The 18,823-nt window shown below is 37.2% G+C and overlaps 1 protein-coding gene across 2 annotated transcripts in view; it reads right to left on the bottom strand.

Moving 5' to 3' along the window:
- Positions 1–2,932: 2,932 nt before the first annotated feature.
- THAP6 (THAP domain containing 6) overlaps positions 2,933–18,823 on the bottom strand; it is an 18,459-nt gene continuing 2,568 nt past the window's right edge. For both annotated transcript variants that reach the window (XM_026509956.4, XM_057309631.1), the window contains 2 exons: positions 11,738–11,863; positions 2,933–5,676 (listed from right to left, as the gene is read on the bottom strand). In XM_026509956.4, the coding sequence (XP_026365741.1) occupies positions 5,422–5,676; positions 11,738–11,863 (381 nt within the window). In that variant the 3' untranslated portion in view covers positions 2,933–5,421. The remainder of the gene's footprint in view (positions 5,677–11,737; positions 11,864–18,823) is intronic.

Raw genomic sequence — 18,823 nt, 5'->3', positions numbered from 1 at the left:
TTTATTTTAAATTGTCTGTTGCGTACACTTTGCTGGCAAGTCTGTACCTGAATGTCCGTCTCCGCAAGGTGCTCATTAGCTGTATGTGTGGTTAGCACCCTGCACCCCCTGGACACTTCACCAGCTTTGTTTAATAAAACTCTTCTATTTTAAAAAACGCAAGGCCAGATCTGCTGAGTCAGATGGAATATCTTTCAACTGCACAAGCTCCACCACAGGGATTTGGGAAGTTTATTATCCGACACAAATCTGTTGGGACTCTTCTGCTGCCAACTACCACGAAGGAGCTAAGATTAGTCCAAAGGCTATTTGGTGACTCGATACACTGAAACAGTGCTACTCAAAGTAGCTAGGCTGCAAACTCTTTTTTACTGGTCTGGAATGAGATAGTGCAGTTGTTCCGGAATGTAAACCATTATACTGTTTCATTCTCGGAAAAAGGTCTTGCTATGAAAAAAAAAATGTTAACTGGAGGGGCGCCTGGGTGGCTCAGTTGGTTAAGTGTCTGCCTTTGGCTCAGGCCATGATCCCAGGGTCCTGGGATCAAGTCCTGAATTGGGCTCCTTGCTCATCGGGGAGCCTGCTGCTCCCCCTGCTTGTGCTCGCTCTGACAAATAAAATCGGAAAAAAAAAAAAAAAAAAAAAAAAAAAAAAGAGAATCCAGGTCCTGGGACAGAACTTAAAAAGTGCCCACACTGACAGACTAATGTTTCATTTTGGAACTTTGAGGTTCCATTAGTCTCCCAGTCTTGGCACCTGTTTAATTGCCACAGTCCCGCCACATCGCCCACTTCTCTGCATTTGTTAGATACTTGTGTGTCCCTATAGGTTGTGAATACCTTCATCTTATCATTTTTGTATCCCTCACAATAGGATATGGGGCTTTAAAAGCCGTAATGTGATGGGTTGTTGCTTTGGATATTAATCTATAAACTTCTCTGTGTGCCAAAGATAAATGTTAGACGACTGAGAATGAGTAAGACTCTGAGACTGTTGTGGTATGAAGCTGAGCATGGGCGTGGTCCTATAAAGCAGTGCACAGTGTGGGAGAAGGCAGCAGACAGCCCATTCCCCTGAGATGCACTCCTTGCTGTCCCTGGATTACAGGGTTTAGAACTTGTTACTAGTCTGTAACCCCCCTGAGGACAGGAACTGGGTCTTTTCTTTGTTTCTCTAGTGCCCAGCATACTTCCTGATACAGAGTTCCTGGCACTTGAAGAATGTGTAGAATTACTTAGAATGTGCTCGAGTCTCAGCACTTGCTCTTAAACTGCTGTTGCTAGTGCTAGTAATTCCCACGTGGTTCTTCCGTTACAAAGTGTATCTTCTTTTGCTCCTGGATTTCCTGGTCTTGATCTGACATTTTTTTCTTCTTTTTCTATCTCTGCCAGCTCCTGCTTTGCGTCAGGCCCAGTTCTATGACCAGAAGCACAGCAGGGAAGAAGGTGAGAGATGTGACAATTGTTAAAACTGTGGTGAAGTGTGAGGAAGCGATATGAAAGTAAGACCGTGAGGCCTATGGAGGAGGCAGGCAAGGGGTGCAGAGAGGTCATGCCCTACCCAGGCTTGCCTCCAGGAGCTGGAACCTGGCTCCTCTCAGACTACTGAATATCACATTCCCTTCATTACTCCAATGGAAGAGCCAATTATACCTTTGATCTTCCTACGGATAGAGCAGTTCTTTCTTTGGGCAAAGAATCAGGCCCTCAGTAAGCACCGGACTGGACAGCAGGTACGATGAGTTGTCCACCAGGGAAGCTCATTAAAGATTCAGTGTCTAAGGTTTTATTGGTGGCTGGTCACACAGGCGCCCTGCTTGACACATTCCCAAATTCCAGACTCCCAGAAGGAAAGCAGGTGTTAAGTATACACCATTCTGTTTCTACAAACGGTTTAGGTACAGTGACCGTCTTCTCAGTTTGGAAGGGTGGGAATCCTCTCAAAATTGAAGTCAGCAGATGGCGGCCAAGAGCCAACCTTGTAGGCAGGCCTTGCCAAGGACAGCAGTCTCAGGCCTGCTCTGTTAACTCCTTCTCCACACAAGCTCAGCTTCAGATTTCCTGTGGAGCTGGCTAAGATGCTGCCTTTCCAGCCCTCCGTACAGGATGCAGGAGTGCTAGTCTTCATCGTAGCTCTATTCATGCCACAGAATTCACACAGAGCCTGCAGGAGGACAAGGGACTAAGGCAAATTCAACGAAGGAGCCCTGACTACAGATGCTGTGCCCGATGTGACATCTCTGCTAGAGCAGGTTAACATGGCTGCGGGTACATGGTAGGTGACTACCTATCTGGTGGGCACATGTTTTTCCATCCCGGTAAAACAGGATCACAAACAGTTCACACTCACATGGAATGAACAACAGGCCATGTAACTCTCTTGCTTCTATTAACATAATAGAAAGAGACCCAGACCAGGTAGACATTCAACAGAAAATCACTTAGGTCGGCATACTGATGGATTATGTAATCCAATGGCGTGAGCAAGATTGGATTATGTAATCCAATGGCGTGAGTCATAAATCTGAGACCTGGATAAAGTACATGTGCTCTAGAGGGTGAGATAAAACCCATGCACTTCAGAGCTACTGTATCAGTAAAATTTGGGGGGAGGAGTGTCCAGGGAGCAGGGGCATGCTAGAACGGCCCCTCTGAAGTAAAAGACAAATTATTACAAACTGCATCTCCCACTCTGAAGAAGGAAGCACATTTCACACCTAAAAATACTGCTCTCAGCTATTACACTGGGTGACACGAAAGGCTGCCTGTTTGGAGTGAGGCCCAAGCGGGAAAGGGCTCTATGACACATCCATATTGTGGTAAAAGCAGGGGTGCCACTTGGGTCATCTAACCTAGCAGAACCTATGATGTTAGAGTTATTGGTGGAGGGGGAAAAATGCAGAAGAAATGAAAGCAAAACCACAGCATATATACTCTTTATTCTCTGCTCATTTTATTGAGTAACTGTATAAAAACCACATACAATACATTACCGGAGAAAATATTTTATTTTCCAAATGAATAATGGATTCTTCACTCCTCAATTATTTCTGTAATTTACCTTTTTATTAAAACTAAATATATATTTTAATACATTTCATCTTTTCTCAAAGACTGTGGTATAATTGTGATTATCTTTAGCAACCAAAGTCTATTTCCAGCGATTTAAACTTGATATGGAGAAAAATGCCATGTCAAGTCCTTTGTACCTGATTTGGTGCTGAGGTTGAACTGGTGTATTGGTTTGCTCCAGGATCCAGAGGCTACTCCAAGCTTTAAAGCAAAGTGAAATTCTTAGGCTGGCCTTGGCTGCTTGAGGAACCTCTGGATGGGGGTGACTGGTTTGCTCTGCACAGGATAGTTTATCCCGGGGCTAGGATGGAATATCTGGAACAGAGGACTGAGGTATTTACTGTGTCTAGGCATTTGTCTGGGATGGCAGGTGAGGAGAACCCTATTTCTTCTGTCAGATTTCTACTGGTAATCATATCTCCATAAGAATAAAGAGCACATGGGTTAGCTCTGGGTCCTTGATGATACCGACATTTTGTTCTCAGTTACCTATTTCTCAGTGATACTAAGCCCGATGACAAAGACAAGGGCTGAGTTCACTGTGAATACAAGTGGTAAAAGTGACTGTGGCAACTGTGATCGAGGCACAAACTGGACTTTGACTCTTGGAAAGGTCTCCCAGGCTGGAGTCCTTCTAAGCAGCCAGTGGAGAGCTGGAATTTGGACATACTGTGTTTGGATCTATCCTACTTTTCTCCATTGCCCACTGACTTTAATTTTTATACTCAAAAATAGTTTCCATTTCTATCACAGTATCTACCCCAACTTCCCCTTAGAATGTTCATTATGAATTCAAAATTAAATAACTAAAATAAATAGTGGGTAGCTAATGAGATTTTTTTCTAGATAGTAAAAAGTTACGACCTCACTGTTTCTTCTTAGCATAATGCTGACCTCTGAAATGCGGGAAGGTTCCCTTTTAGAGAGGAGGTTTGGAATCCTACATAAAAATATAACATGCATTAACACATAGAAGATTCTTGAATACAAAAAAAATTCAAGTGACCATATCCTTACTGATATTAATATAACACAAATATAATTTCCATGAACATTTTAGCACAAAATGCAATTCATTTCTAGTTAACACAATGAAACAACTGATACTCAAATTCTAACTACTATAGCATAGACGTCTGAACGAGGCTTGAATATGTACATGTGTTTGGCTTTGGGCTGGTAATTTTTATTCTAATCCACAGTATTTATGACTCTTAATTTCAGTTGTTATTAAGAAATTAGGAGAAAAGCTAAATTTCTGACACTTGGATCAAAAAATAGCTAAGGGTTCTTCTTTTGTATATTCAGTAAGAAGCTATTCTAAAGCTGCTGCTTTACTTTCTTTCTTTAAATAGAAGTCTTTGGACAGTAAACTCTCCTAATTACAGGAAAATATTCTAACCCTTTCTCCAAGTCCTATCGCAACTGGAAGAGCCACAATCATTATTTTTTAATGATTTCACCTATATTTCGTATTTTAGAAATGTCAGCAATATTACTTTCCATAAAATACAAAGTAGCACTAAAAATATTCAGCTAGTACTAGCGTCTAGGTTTTAAAGACATTCCTTTATAACGAAACAAAATGTTCAGAACAACTGTCTGCAACCAACCTTTAAAGATCACATTTATGACTCTTTTTTTGATTTTTAAACCTATGTGGGTTTATTTAAAGTGCTCCTAGAGGGGAGGAAACCTGTACCATACTGAAAAACTGAGACCTTGTCAGAGGTCTTCTCAACCCGGCTTTGAACAACTCTAAAAGCCAACAGATCTGTACCATATGCTATTCTCAGGGTCAGGACTATGGAATGCTATGTAAAAAAAATCTTCTGCTATTACTAAGAACAAAAGCACCTTGGATTGGATCCAAGATAGACATGTGTTATAAATGAATTCTGCTTTATAGTAAAATACATTTAAAGTATAATTCAACATACTTACCATAAAGCATACATAAGTAAAGGTACTCCTTTGAAGCCAAAAATCTGATGCTGCTGAAGCAGAGTCCAGTTCCTACTACCATTGCTGAATGTGGCTAACTTGGTATCATTTCCTAAGTCCTGTGGCATCTTCTTGATCTTTTAACATCTTACGATAGTGACCTGGTACTAGTTTAGGTCTATAAAAACATAATTGTCACAAATCACACAAAAACATGATAACTAGCACACATTTCTGTACATCTTCAAAAAATAAAATCTTTGGATAACAACTAAATGCATAATGCCACAGGAGATCCAAAGAAGCACTCTAAGTGATGGATAATATTTAATGATGGTAAATGAGAACTATTTTCTAAAAAGCTGTACCGATGTTAGTTTTAGGTAGAACATAACACAGAATTATTTCATGAAATATAGTCTCTTTCTATGCTCTCCTGACAACACTCCCAACAGAAAGCTTCCAGTCTATTTGCTGTTTCTTGGCTGATGAGACATTCATCTTTTAATTCCCTGATTGTCTTCCTCAATGATTTTTGGAAGCGTTTTTCTCGGTCTAAAACATTCCGCAGACTTTTCTTGGTATCCTCTAGCTCGCTGATCACATGATCTAATTTATGCTTAAGTTTCTTTGGACTGTCCATTACACTGTAGCTATGTTCCTAAAAACATAAACACCAAGTTATTAAACCAGAGAGACAAGTAGTTACATAAAAGCTTATAGCTAGGCCTCACCTGTTTCTCCATTTATAATGTTTAGATATCTTTAAGTTGGTGATACTTAGAGGTTTAAAGAACACAGGAAGAAGATGGGGTAGCAGCAGTATTTTGGGTACCCAGAGCCACCCTCCTTTATCTAAGGCTAGGCGTAACATGAGGGGTACAGAATCTATGGAAGGGAAGCACTACTCATTTTGCGTAAGTATCTGCTATGAACATGACAGTTGTAATGACTATCCAGCTTTCGTTCCCTAGGTGTGGGGCTGCTAAGTTTAAGTTTTACGTACCAACAAATCTTCAATTGTTACACTTTTAACTATTTTATTTTATACTGATGAATATTCATGTTAAAGGAGATGACAGAAAAGGGGCACTGGAGCAGGTCCTCAGGCTGAATGTTATATATTTAGAGAGGACTATGGTTTGGGGTTTTTAGAGAGAGAATTAAAGCTCTCTCGATATTTATTATGGCTATGCTTAACTTTGCTGGGTATACTTTTTTTTTATTTGAAAACAGGGAAAGTAACACCAACATATCTTAAAAAGGCACTATAAAATAATTTTGAAAAGCTGTTATTTAATATTAAAATTAGTAAAGAGGACTTTTGCTTCTAGCCAAGATGAAATAACAGAGACTGGATTGATTCCTATCTAAAAAACCCAACCCATGGCTTCTAGCCAGGATGAAATAACAGAGACTGGATTGATTCCTATCTAAAAAACTCAACCCATGGCTAAGAGACATAAAAAAACATTATGAAGATAATGGACATCAGGCAAGGAAGGCAGCAATCCTGGAGGGATGGGAAACTAAGAGGTGAGCCCTATGGCCGACTGCCCCAGCTTACTGCCTTGGGAGAGTGTGTATGCTGCAGAGCTCGGTAGACTGAGAAGATTGTGCAAAGAGTCCAGGAAGACCAAGGTGGCTACAGTTCACAGGAGAAAGTACCAGAGAGGAGAGGGAACACTGAAGATCTTTACAGGCTCCCCTTCTAGTGTTCAGTACACACAGGTAGGAAATTGTTCAAGGCTGAGGAAAGAATGACCAGAAATGACCAGCAGTGCCCTGTGTTCAGAGGGCATGGCTGCTATTCCCACCCCTGACAGATAACAAAATTTCAGGATTCCTGGGACACTGAATAGAGTATACAAAAGGGTCTCGCCGCAGTGGTGGTGAACAAATAGCCCTAGATGGAACACTCTTCTAGTCCTGCCTAACAAACAAAACCTGAAAGGATCAAACTGTTTCCAAATAATTTTGTGGTATCCCAGAACAAAGCTCAAGAATACAGGATACAAAAATATCCAGCATCCAGCAAAGTAAAATCCACAATATGCAGCACAAACATTTATCAGGTATGCAAAGAAATAGGACAAGATGAGCCATAATAAGAAATAAACCAGTCAACAGAAACTAACCCAGAATTGCCACAAATGTTGGAAATAGCAGATAAGGGAATTAAGAAAGTTACTAAATTGTATTCTATATGTTCAAAAAGTTAGGTAGAGACATGAAAGATATAAAAAAAGAATTAAATAGAACATCTAAAGATAAAATCTACAATGGGTAAGGTGAAAAATACATTGGAGGGAATTAATGGCAGATTAGTGAAGGTGAAGAATCAGCAGTATGAACTATCCAGAATAGATTACAAAGAGAAAGGAGAATAGTGAAAAACAAAACCAGAAAAAACCAAAAAATTAGCAGAGCATCAGTGAGTGGTAGTGTGACTCAGATAGTTTAATATACATACAATCAGAATCCCTGAAGAAATGGAAAGAAAAGTTGAGGTAGAATGAAATATCGGAAGAAACCATGGCCAAAATTTGTTTAAGTTTGATGAAAACTAGAAACCCACAGATAAAGAAGCTCAAAAATCCCAAGCACGAGAAATATGATGAAAACTAAGCTAAGGTACATCATAATCAAATTATTCAAACCACTGGAAAAGAAAAATTATTAAAAGCAAAGCAAGAGAGAAACATTAGGTATATAGAGGATAAAGATGACAGATTTTTCATTAGAAACAATGCCTGTGAGGATACAGTGGAACAACATCTTTCAAGAACTAAAAACAAACAAAAGAATTTCCAAAACTAGCAACCTAGGATTTGATACCTAATGAAAAAATCTTTCAAAAACTGAGACTAAATAATGATTTTTTTCAGAAATATAAAAGCTTAAAGAATTCATCACCAGCATAGCTGCACTGTAAGAAATGTTAAAGTCCTTCAGACAGAATGAAACCAGAGGGAAATATGGACTTACAACAAGGAATGAAAAGCCCTGGCAATGGCCACTACATGGGTAGGGTATAAGATTTTTTTTTCTTATTATTTATATCTCTTTAAAAGATAATTTACTGTTAAAACAAAAATTATAACAATGTAGTGTGTGGTTTATAGCATATATAAAAATGAAATGTATGATAGCAATTACACAAATATTGGGAGAAGGGAAATTAAAGCAGACTATTTTAATATTCTTACACTATATGTTAAGTGGAATGATATCACTTGGATATAGCCTTTGATAATTTAAAGATGAACACTATCGACTCAAAAGCAATTACTAAAATAAAACAAAAAGTTACGGCTAATGAGTCAAAAAAGGATATAAAATGGAACCAAAAAAATTCAATTAATCCAAAAAAAGGCAGAAAAAGAAGAAAATGGGAACAAAGAACAAATGGAACGAGTAGGAGACAAGACGACAGATTTAATTAAACCAAATAATATCAATAAACACATTAAGTGTAAATGGTCTAAATAACCCAAGCAAAAGGTTGAAATGATCAGATTAGAATAAAAAAATCAAGACCCAAAAGTATAACCTACCTAAAAAAAAAATGCACTTCAAACAAAAAAAATAGATTGAAAGCAAAAGAGCAGAAAAAGATACAGATCTTCCTCCATTTATGATGGGTTTCACAAGCCCTATTTTATAATAAAGTGTTGAATATCTCATGTAACTGAATACTGTTATTGGAAGTGAAAAACACAATGGCTGTATGGGCACAGAATGGTTCTAAGTGTATTGATTGTTCACCCTTGTGATCGTGTGGTTGACTGGGAGCTGTAGCTTGCTGCCACTGTCCAGCATCACAAAAGAGTATAGTACCACATATCACTGGCCCAGGGAAAGATGAAAATTAAAAACTTGAAATATGGTTTCTACTGAATGTCTATTGATTTTGCACCATTGTAAAGTTGAAAAATCAAGAGTTGAATCATCATAAGTTGGGAACCATCTGTATACCAATTATATAACACTAAAAAAAGAAAACTAAAGTGGGTATACTGCTATCAGACAAAAAATATTTCAGAGCAAAAGAACATTGCCAGGGATAAAGAAGGTCATTTCTTAATAATAAAAGGATGAAATTATCAAGACATAACAATCCTATATATTTGGTACCCAATAACAGTGCTGTAAAACATAACAAGTAAAAACTGACAACTTCAAGGAGAATTAGAAGATTATCAGAAGATTAATCTGAAAAAAAAAAAAAGATTAAACTCCTCTCTCAATAATAGAACAAGTAGACAGAAGTTTAGTAAGGATGAAAACTTGAACAACACTATAAACAATTTGATCTAATGGACATTTCTAAAACATTCTAGCCAACATTAGCAGAATGTACATTCTTTGCAAATGCAAATGGAACATTTGCCAAGGTAGACCATATTCTAGACTATATTAATTTAAAAATATCTCAAGCAATTTCAAGCCATACAACATATATTCTCTGACTACAAAGGAATTAAATTAGAAATTCATAGAAAGATATCTGGAAAATTCCCCAATATTTGGAAACTCTATGGCATACATTTCTAAATAACTCATGGGTCAAAGAACAAATCAAAATGGAATCTGGAAGTATTCTGAACTAAATGAAAATGAAAACATTTATGGAGGGTTGCTAAAGCAATATCACTAAACGCCTACATCACAAAGGAAGAAGCCTCAAGTCAATGACCTTAGCTTTCATTTTAAGAAACTAGAAAAAGATGAGCAAATTTTACTGAAGTAGGAAAAAGAAAATAATAAAGATGAATGGAAATCAGTGAAGTATAAAACAAAATAAAAAAAGCAAGAAAATCAATGAAAACTAGTTCTTTGACAAGATCAGTAAAATCTCTAGGCAGACTGATCAGCAATAAAAGAGAACAGAAACAAACTGTCAATATCAGAAATGGGAGAGATAATATCACTACAGATTCTACATATATTAAAAGGGTAATAAGCAAATATTATGAACAATCTTAAATAAACTTGACAACTGAGATAAAATGGACAAATCCCTTGGAAGACACAAGCTACCAAAAAAACTTTTCCTACCATAGGCCCTGATAGTTTTATTGGGGTATTCTAGCAAATACTTATGGAAGAAATAATACTGAAGAAATAATAATGGAAGAAATAATATGTAATAAATAATACCTCTATACAAATTCTTCCAGAAAATCAAAAAAAGAGGCAATATTTTCCAACTTATTCAGCATTATTCTGATTCTAAAACCAGACAAAGACATTACAAGGAAAGAAAACTACAGGCCAATATCCCTACTGAACACACAAGGAAAGATTCTAAACAAAATTTTAACAAATCTAATCCAACAATATATAAAAGTGATAACACACCATGAGGTAGAGTTTATTCTAAGACTTGTTTAATATTCAAACGTCAATTGATACAACTAATCATATTAACAAACTACGAAAGAAAAACCACATGATCTCAATAGATACAGAAAAGGCATTTGACAAAACTAACATTCGCTTCTGATAAAAACTCTCACCAAACTAGGAACAGAAAAGCACTTCCTCAACCTGATAAAAGGTATTTATGAAAAACCTACAGTTAACATATTTAGTGATGAAAGACTGAATGCTTGCCTCCTAAAATCAGGAGCAAAGCTTGGAAATCAGCTCTCAATCAGCATAGCCCTGGAGGTTCAAAGCAGTGCAATAAAGCAAGAAAAAGAAATCAGAGGCTTCCATATTGGAAAGGAAGATTTAAAACTGTCTTTAATGACAGACAAACATGATTATGTAAAAAACCTAAGAGCCTCTATAAAAAAGCTTTTATAATTAATATGTGTGTTTAGCAAGTTTGCAAAATACAAGATCAGCATACAAAAATCAACTTCCATATACTATCAGTAAAAACAAAACACCACCACTTATAATAGCATCCAACTGCATACAATACTTAGAGATAAATCTGACAAAGTGAAAGATCGGTACGTTGAAAACTATAAAACTCTTGCTGAGAAGAGTTAAAGACCTAAATAAATGTAGAGATATAATGAGTTCACAGGTTCAAAGACTTAAAATAGTTTCATTGAGATGTCAATTCTTCCCAAATGGAAGCTGTAGATTCAACACAATCCCAGTTAAAATTCCAGCAGGTATTTTTGTAGAAATTGATACAAAGTGATTCTAAAATTCACATGAAAATGCAAAAGATCTAGAATATTCAAAACAACTTTGAAAAATAACAAAGTTGGAAGACAAACACTGTCTGATTTTAAGATTTATTACAAAGCTATAGTAATCAAGAAAGTAAAACAGATCTGGATTCTAGGTCTGGCTCTAATGTGAATATGCAATGAGATGAATAATAATGCAAGCTTGAAAACTCTGTATGTGTATCACTGTTCTTTAAGAAAACCTAAAGAGGTATCTATATTTTTTATTAGGTATTTCCATGTAGAAGATACAGTACCTAAAGGGAGGAATTAATTATTGCATTTTTCTTGGTAAAAATATCTGTGTGAAAGCACTCTTTCAACCAAATATGTAACCAAAGGATTAACTACCTCTATATTATTACTGCATATAAAAAATTATAATGGCCCTGGGAAGTAACATTATTTTTGGACATTATATGTATGTATATATAAATCTCAAACACCTAAACCTCTAGTCTAAAATTAATGGAGAAGACATATTATCTTAAAAATATCAACATTAGGTCAGTAAGTAATTTTACTTACAAAAAAGAACTGGGTTTGAAATTCTTCAGTACATGAGGAAGAACCAACAAGCTGGTGATTGTGGTTTGTGACTGGAAGGGTTTTGAGGGTGAAGTTTTTTCTACAATGAAGTTTTTCTCTTTTCCCCTGTTAAGAAGAGTTAATAAAAATTATTGTAGACACTTCTGTCCTTTTTAAAATTTTTGTTCCTTCTTTGTGTAGTGGAATACAACATTTTTCATGGAAACTGCTTGAAAAACGCAGTAAATTTTAAATTCCTCTGAAATTAGTTTTTTTTTAAAAATACAACTAATATTTATTAAAAAATAATTTGGGATTCATGGAATCCTCCAAATAACCTAGATATCCCCTCTCCCCATCCCCAGCCCCAGGTCAAGAGAGGCCACCATAGAGAGGCAGATTTGACCTGAACTGCTTAAATCCACTCTCAAATTTTATTTTAAAATTGTTTTCTGGTGGTATGCACTCAGCTTGTAAGAGAAACAGCATTTTTACTACGAAATTTGCTGCGCTGTTTGCTTTAAGGATGTCATTGAGGTCTTGTCCACTACGTCAGGCAATGTCTCCTTTAAGAGGCCTCAAGAGAAACATTCTTTTCATAGCTATTGCTGAAAAGTGTTTTGCTTCTCCTTAACAGAGAACATGAGTTTTAAGAAAACATACTGACAGTGCAATCCAGGTAACCTAACGTATTCTATTCTTTTTACTGGCCGCTAGGAGACTAGAGCTGACGTTCTAGCATATGAGCTAGTATGTGTTATATGGTATTCTGTAGTGTATAGACCAATATTGCCTTTTTTTATATATAAAATCTTTTTACAGGTAATATTGGTCCACATATAACATAAGTACAAGTCTAATCTCCGAGATTAAAGGAACTTCCTGAAAGTAACTCTAAAGTTCATCTAGAAACACAAATTTTCCTAAAAAAAAAGAGTGCTATTAAGAAAGAATATGTCCTACCACTTATTAAAGATATATTACTCATTAACAATAGTTAATATAGTGTGCTACTCTCTTAAAGATAAGCAGAAAAATCTAGAAATAGATCGGGTGGATAAAAGGCTTTAGAATAAAAAATGGCAGTCTAAATAAGTGGAGAACGGTTGGGGTACCAGGGTGGCTCAGTTGTTTAAGCATCTGACTTTGGTTTCAGCTCAGGTCATGATGTCAGAGCTGTGAGATTGAGCCCTGCCTCTGGCTCTGTGCTCAGCAAGGAGTCTGCCTCTCTCTCTGCCCCTCCCCCCACCTTGCATGTGCATGTGCACCTACTCTCTCTCTCAAATAAAATCTTAAAAAAAAAAAAAGAGAAGAAAGGCCATAGGAGTGCCTGGGTGGCTTAGTCGGTTAAGCATCTGCCTTTGGCTCAGGTCATGATCTCAGGGTCCTGGGACAGAGCCCCAGGTCGGGCTCTCTGCTTGGCAGGGAGTCTGCTTCTCCCTCTCACTCTCTCTGTGATCTCCCACTCTCTCTCAAATAAATAAATAAAATATTTATTTATTTATTTATTTATTTATTTATTTATTTTTAAAGATTTTATTTATTTATTCGACAGAGATAGAGACAGCCAGTGAGAGAGGGAACACAAGCAGGGGGAGTGGGAGAGGAAGAAGCAGGCTCATAACGGAGGAGCCTGATGTGGGGCTCGATCCCATAATGCCGGGATCACACCCTGAGCCAAAGGCAGACGCTTAACCGCTGTGCCACCCAGGCGCCCCATAAATAAAATATTTAAAAAATACTTTAAAAAAAGCTATAAATCATGTAAAAATGAACTAATTAAGAAAAAGTCATATCCTTTATATACAATAAATCATGTTGAAATTCTAGCACTGAAAATTTTTGTAAAAATGAAAATCCTTAGGAAGTAGGGAAAAATAGGGAATATTTATATTATTTTAAGGTGGGGAAGGCTAAAGTCAGATAATTCAATAGAAAATATAGAACTGACTATTTACAAGAGACATCTGAATTTTTTTCTTTCTTTTTTTTTTTTTTTTCTTAAAGATTTCACCTATTTATTTGACAGAGAGAGAGAGACAGCCAGTGAGAGAGGGAACACAGGCAGGGGGAGTGGGAGAGGAAGAAGCAGGCTCCCAGTGGAGGAGCCTATGTGGGGCTCGATCCCAGGACTCCAGTATCAGGCCCTGAGCTGAAGGCAGACGCTTAACAACTGAGCCACCCAGGCGCCCCCAACATCTGAATTTCAAACAAAACAAAACTAAAAACTGAAACCAACCTGATAATTAGTACTAAAAACAATAAAAAGTAATTGCAACACTGATGTCAGTTAAATGATCCCTATCTTCAATACGTAGTGTTTTTAAAGGTAGTTGAGGAAAAAGATGAAAACAGAAAAGGACCTCAGTAAGTAATTCACAAAAGAAAAAAATACAAATGTCTAATAAATGCATAAAAAATGTAGAGGCCAATATTCAAAAATACATTAAAACAATAAAATGCCATTTTCGTCTACCAATTTTAATGAAGGTTAAAAACAACTTACTCTGACGACTACGGTGGATAGACACTTGCATGCAAAGGTAATAGGGGAGTAGACTGGTACAAGCTTTCTGGTGGGCCTTTGGGGATCTGTATCAAAAGCAGAGTCTTAAAAAATGTGTGTAATCTTTGATGCAACAATTTTATTTCCAGGAATTTAGTTTGAGACAAGCAAGGATATGTACAAAGATTCGGCTAGAATAATGTTCATCACAGCACTGTTTAAAATAGTAGGTGATGATAACCTATATACAATAGTAATTGGTTAGATAAACTATTGTTCATACATTACATCAATTGCTACTTGGTCATTAAAAATGTTTCATAAAACTGGTACCACCAGGTACTGACAAGGATATAGAACCAGAGGAACATTTATATGCAGATGGTGAGACTACAAATTGGCAAAACCACTTTGGAAAACGATGGCATTATCTGCTCGAGCTGAACATACACATCCCTAGGACCCAGCAGTTCCACTTCTAAGAGAACTGTACATATACTGTAGAAACGTGAACCTAAGTGCACCAAAAGGCACGGACAAAAACATTCATAGTTTCACCATGCGTAATAGACCTAAAGTGAAAACCACCCAAATGTTTATCAACAGTAGAAAGGTGAAATTATAGTTTATTTAGACAATAGAATACTATACTGCAAAGAAAATAAATGGACTACTGTCACATACTACAACATAGATGAATCACATGTACAAAATGTTGAGCTAAAGAAGTCAGAGGACATACTGACTCCATTTATATAACAGACAGTGATAAAAGCCAGGATAGTATTTACCTTTGGGGGTGTAGTGACTGGAAAAGAGTATGAAGGAGGCCTCTGGGGTGCTGGTAATATTTTATATCTTGGTTTAAAGGGAGTAACATGAGTGTATCCACTTTATGACAATTTATTGCTAGGTACACTTATGATGTATGTACTTTCCCATATGTATATTTTGGTATATAGTTAAAAAAATTGATGTTCTATATAGGTTTCTATTAAAAATATCATCTGTAGATCTGCAACACAATTGTGTGGGATGCTTGTTAAAATGTGTAGCTTTCTGGACTCTAGCCCAAACTTAGTGAATCAAAATGTCTGGCGCACAGGATTCTCTATTTTATTTTATTAAAACTTTTTAAAAAATTTATTTTATTTATTTGTCAGAGAGAGCGAGCGAGCGCACAAGCAGGGTGAGCAGCAGGCAGAGGGAGAAGCAGGCTCCCCGCTGAGCAAGGAGCCTGATGTGGGGCTCCATTCCAGCACCATGGGATCATGACCTGAGCCAAAGGCAGATGCTTAATCAACTAAGCCACCCAGGCGTCCCTTATTTTATTTATTTTTTAAAAAGATATATTTATTTGAGAGAGAGAGTGCCACGTGCAGGGGGAGGGGTACAGGGAGAGAATCATCAGGTATACTGCCTGCTGAGCATGGAGCCCTATGCAGGGCTCGATCCCGTGACCCAGAGATGGTGACCTGAGCTGAAACTAGGAGTAGGTCACTCAACTGATTGAGCCACCCAGGTGCCCTGGATTCTCCATTTTAAACAAGCTTCTTGGGGCACCTGGGTGGCTCAGTTAAGCATGTGCCTTTGGCTCAAGTCATGATCCTGGGGTCCTGGGATTGAGTCCTGCATCGGGCTCCCTGTTCAGCGGGGAGCCTGCTTCTCCCTCTGCCTGCTGTTCCCCCTGCTTGTGCTCTAATAAATAAATAAATAAAATCTTAAAAAAAAAAATAAACAAGCTCCTTGGATAATTCTTATGTAGACTAAAGTTTGAAAGCCATTGTTATTGAAAAATATTTAACATCATGGATAGCTGTAGTTAACAGTGGACTCTGGAGCCAAAATGTCTGGGTTCAAATCCAGCCTCTGCCATTTAATAGCTGTGTGACTCTGGGGAAGGTATCAGCTCTCTGGGACTAAGCTTCCTCACGTAGTAAAATGAGAGTAATAATAGTATTTATTTCACCTGGTTGTAAGAGGACTAAATGAGTTTACATGTCAGGTGCTTAGAATAGTGCCTGGCACATAGTAAACACTATATAAATGTTGAGATGAGAGAGAGAGAGAAATGGAAGCAAATTAAGAAAAGGATATACAGTTGGTCCTTGAACAATGCAGGGTTAAGGGCACCAACTCCTCTGCACAGTTGAAAATCCATGTATAACTTTTGACTCTCCCAAAACTTAACTACCTACTGTTTGTAGACAGAAGCCTTACTGACAACACAAATAGTTGATTAACACATATTTTGTATATGTATTCTATACTGTATTCTTACAATAAAGTAAACTAGAGAAAATGTTATTAAATCCTAAGGAAGAAAAAAATACATTTATAGTACTGTACTGTATTTATTGAAAAGTATCTGTGTATAAGGGGACCCATGCATTCAAACTCTGTTGTTCAAGGTTCAAATGTAGTGTAATGATATTTTTGTAAGAATATATATAGATGAATTTATATACAAACATACACAAACAAATGACTGGAAAGATACATATCGAAATGTTAAAAGTATTATCTCTGGGTGTGATTACTGTTAAATTTTTTTATACTTTTTTTTTTTAAAGTATAGGATCCATGCCCAACATGGGGCTTGAACCCTAAAGTAGGGTCCATGCCCAACATGGGGCTTGAACTCAGGACCCCAAGATTAAGAGTCAAATGCTGTACCAACTAAGCCAGCCAGGTGCCCCTGATGATTGGTAATTTTTTTTTTTTTGCTTGCATCATCTAATTTCCTATAATGAAAAACTTCTTTTAAGGATAGAAATAGGGGGCACCTGGGTGGCACAGCGGTTAAGCCTCTGACTTCGACTCAGGGCGTGATCCCGGCGTTATGGGATCGAGCCCCACATCAGGCTCCTCTGCTATGAGCCTGCTTCTTCCTCTCCCACTCCCCCTGCTTGTGTTCCCTCTCTCGCTGGCTGTCTCTATCTCTGTCGAATAAATAAATAAAATCTTTAAAAAAAAAAAATAAGGATAGAAATAGTTTTTGAAAGTTAGTAACTTATGGTTTATTTGATTATGCCCACATTTCTTAAGTTCTCAACATTAAAGCTAGATGATGTTTGCTATAAGGGAAGAAAACCCTTCACAACAAATTACACAAGATATTGTACATTTATTAACATGGGAGACAGTGAGGCAGTCTCTACTTATCACTCAGGTACTGGAATACGACCAAGTAAAGACAGTGGCACAGTGGCCAAGACCATAGAGGAGCAGGTACACCCGCGGATTACAGATCTTCCTTGATTTATGATGGGGTTATGTAAATTTAAAATCTTGTAAGTTGAAAAGGCATTTGATACACCTAATCTACTGAACCTGGTAGTTAGCCTAGCCTACCGTAAACATGCTCAGAACACTTACATTAGCCTATAGTTGAGCAAAGTTATCTAACACAAAGCCTCTTTTATTTTTTGTTTTCATTTTTTTAGAGAGAGAGAGTGAGAGAGAGCAAGAGTGAGAGCAAGGAGGAGAGGGGCAGGGGGAGAGGAAGGGGGAGAATCTTAAGCAGGCTCCATGCCCAGCATGGAGCCCAATACACAGCTCTATCTCACAACCCTGAGATCATGACCTGAGCAGAAATCAAGAGTTGGATGCTTAACCAACTGAGCTCCTAGGCGCCCCGAACCTGTTTTATAATGAAGTGTTGATATCTCATGTAATTTATTGAATATTGTACTGAAACTGAAAAACAGACTGGTTGTATGGATACAAAATAATTAGTGTATTGGTTGTTTATCCTCGTGACCACGTGGCTGCAGCTCACTCTCACTGCCCAGCATCATGGGAGGATGGTATTGTACACTGCATTTCACTAGCCCAGAAAAAGATGAAAATTAAAAATTCAAAGTATGGTTTCTATTGAATGAGCATTGCTTTTGCATCGTCATAAAGTTGAAAAATCGTAAATCAAGGACTTCCCTTGTTTCCAGCTGTTGGGAAGGAGGTACCTTTCAACGGAGGTTCATTACTATTGTTCTGGGAACCCACAGGCTCTCCCTGAATTTTCTACACCGGAATCAGTTACTCTATAGTTTCTAGAAACACATTCCGTATATTAAGAGAGATACTGAAGGCAAGGCAGTCAATCTAGAACACTAATATCACTGAGAAAAAACACAAAATTCAACTAGATTTTACTTATACAATCCTTTTATTTTCTTTTTCTTACCCTTTTTCTCCTTTCATTCTTCTGTTCTCATCTCTTTTGCTTTTCTTCCTTTTAGTTCTACCTAGGCTTTAAGCTTGAATATATGTAGCTCTAAAAGTATACTTTGGTCTTATTAGTGGCTCTGCTCTTGACTTTTGCTTCAGTGTGAGGAGGACTGGTAACTTGGAACTTCAGTTCAACCCTCCATTGTTTAGATACAAATCCTGAGTTATGTTAACTCCTAAAGTCAGTCTCCTTCACCAATCTTAGTAACATACAAATACTTCTGAGTGGCTACTAGTAAAATACTCCTACTACATATTACAGAAGCTGAAGCAGTAGCTTACAATGTGAAAACTCAAAAAATAGACTTCAGAGGAATAAGCAAACAATAAAAATGTTAGCCTGAGTGGTA

This window comes from Ursus arctos, unplaced genomic scaffold (genome assembly GCF_023065955.2).
Source record: "Ursus arctos isolate Adak ecotype North America unplaced genomic scaffold, UrsArc2.0 scaffold_9, whole genome shotgun sequence".
NCBI classification, from domain to species: domain Eukaryota; kingdom Metazoa; phylum Chordata; class Mammalia; order Carnivora; family Ursidae; genus Ursus; species Ursus arctos.
The sequence above is the reverse complement of the archived record's forward strand: the minus strand, read 5'-3'. Positions and strand labels throughout refer to the sequence as shown.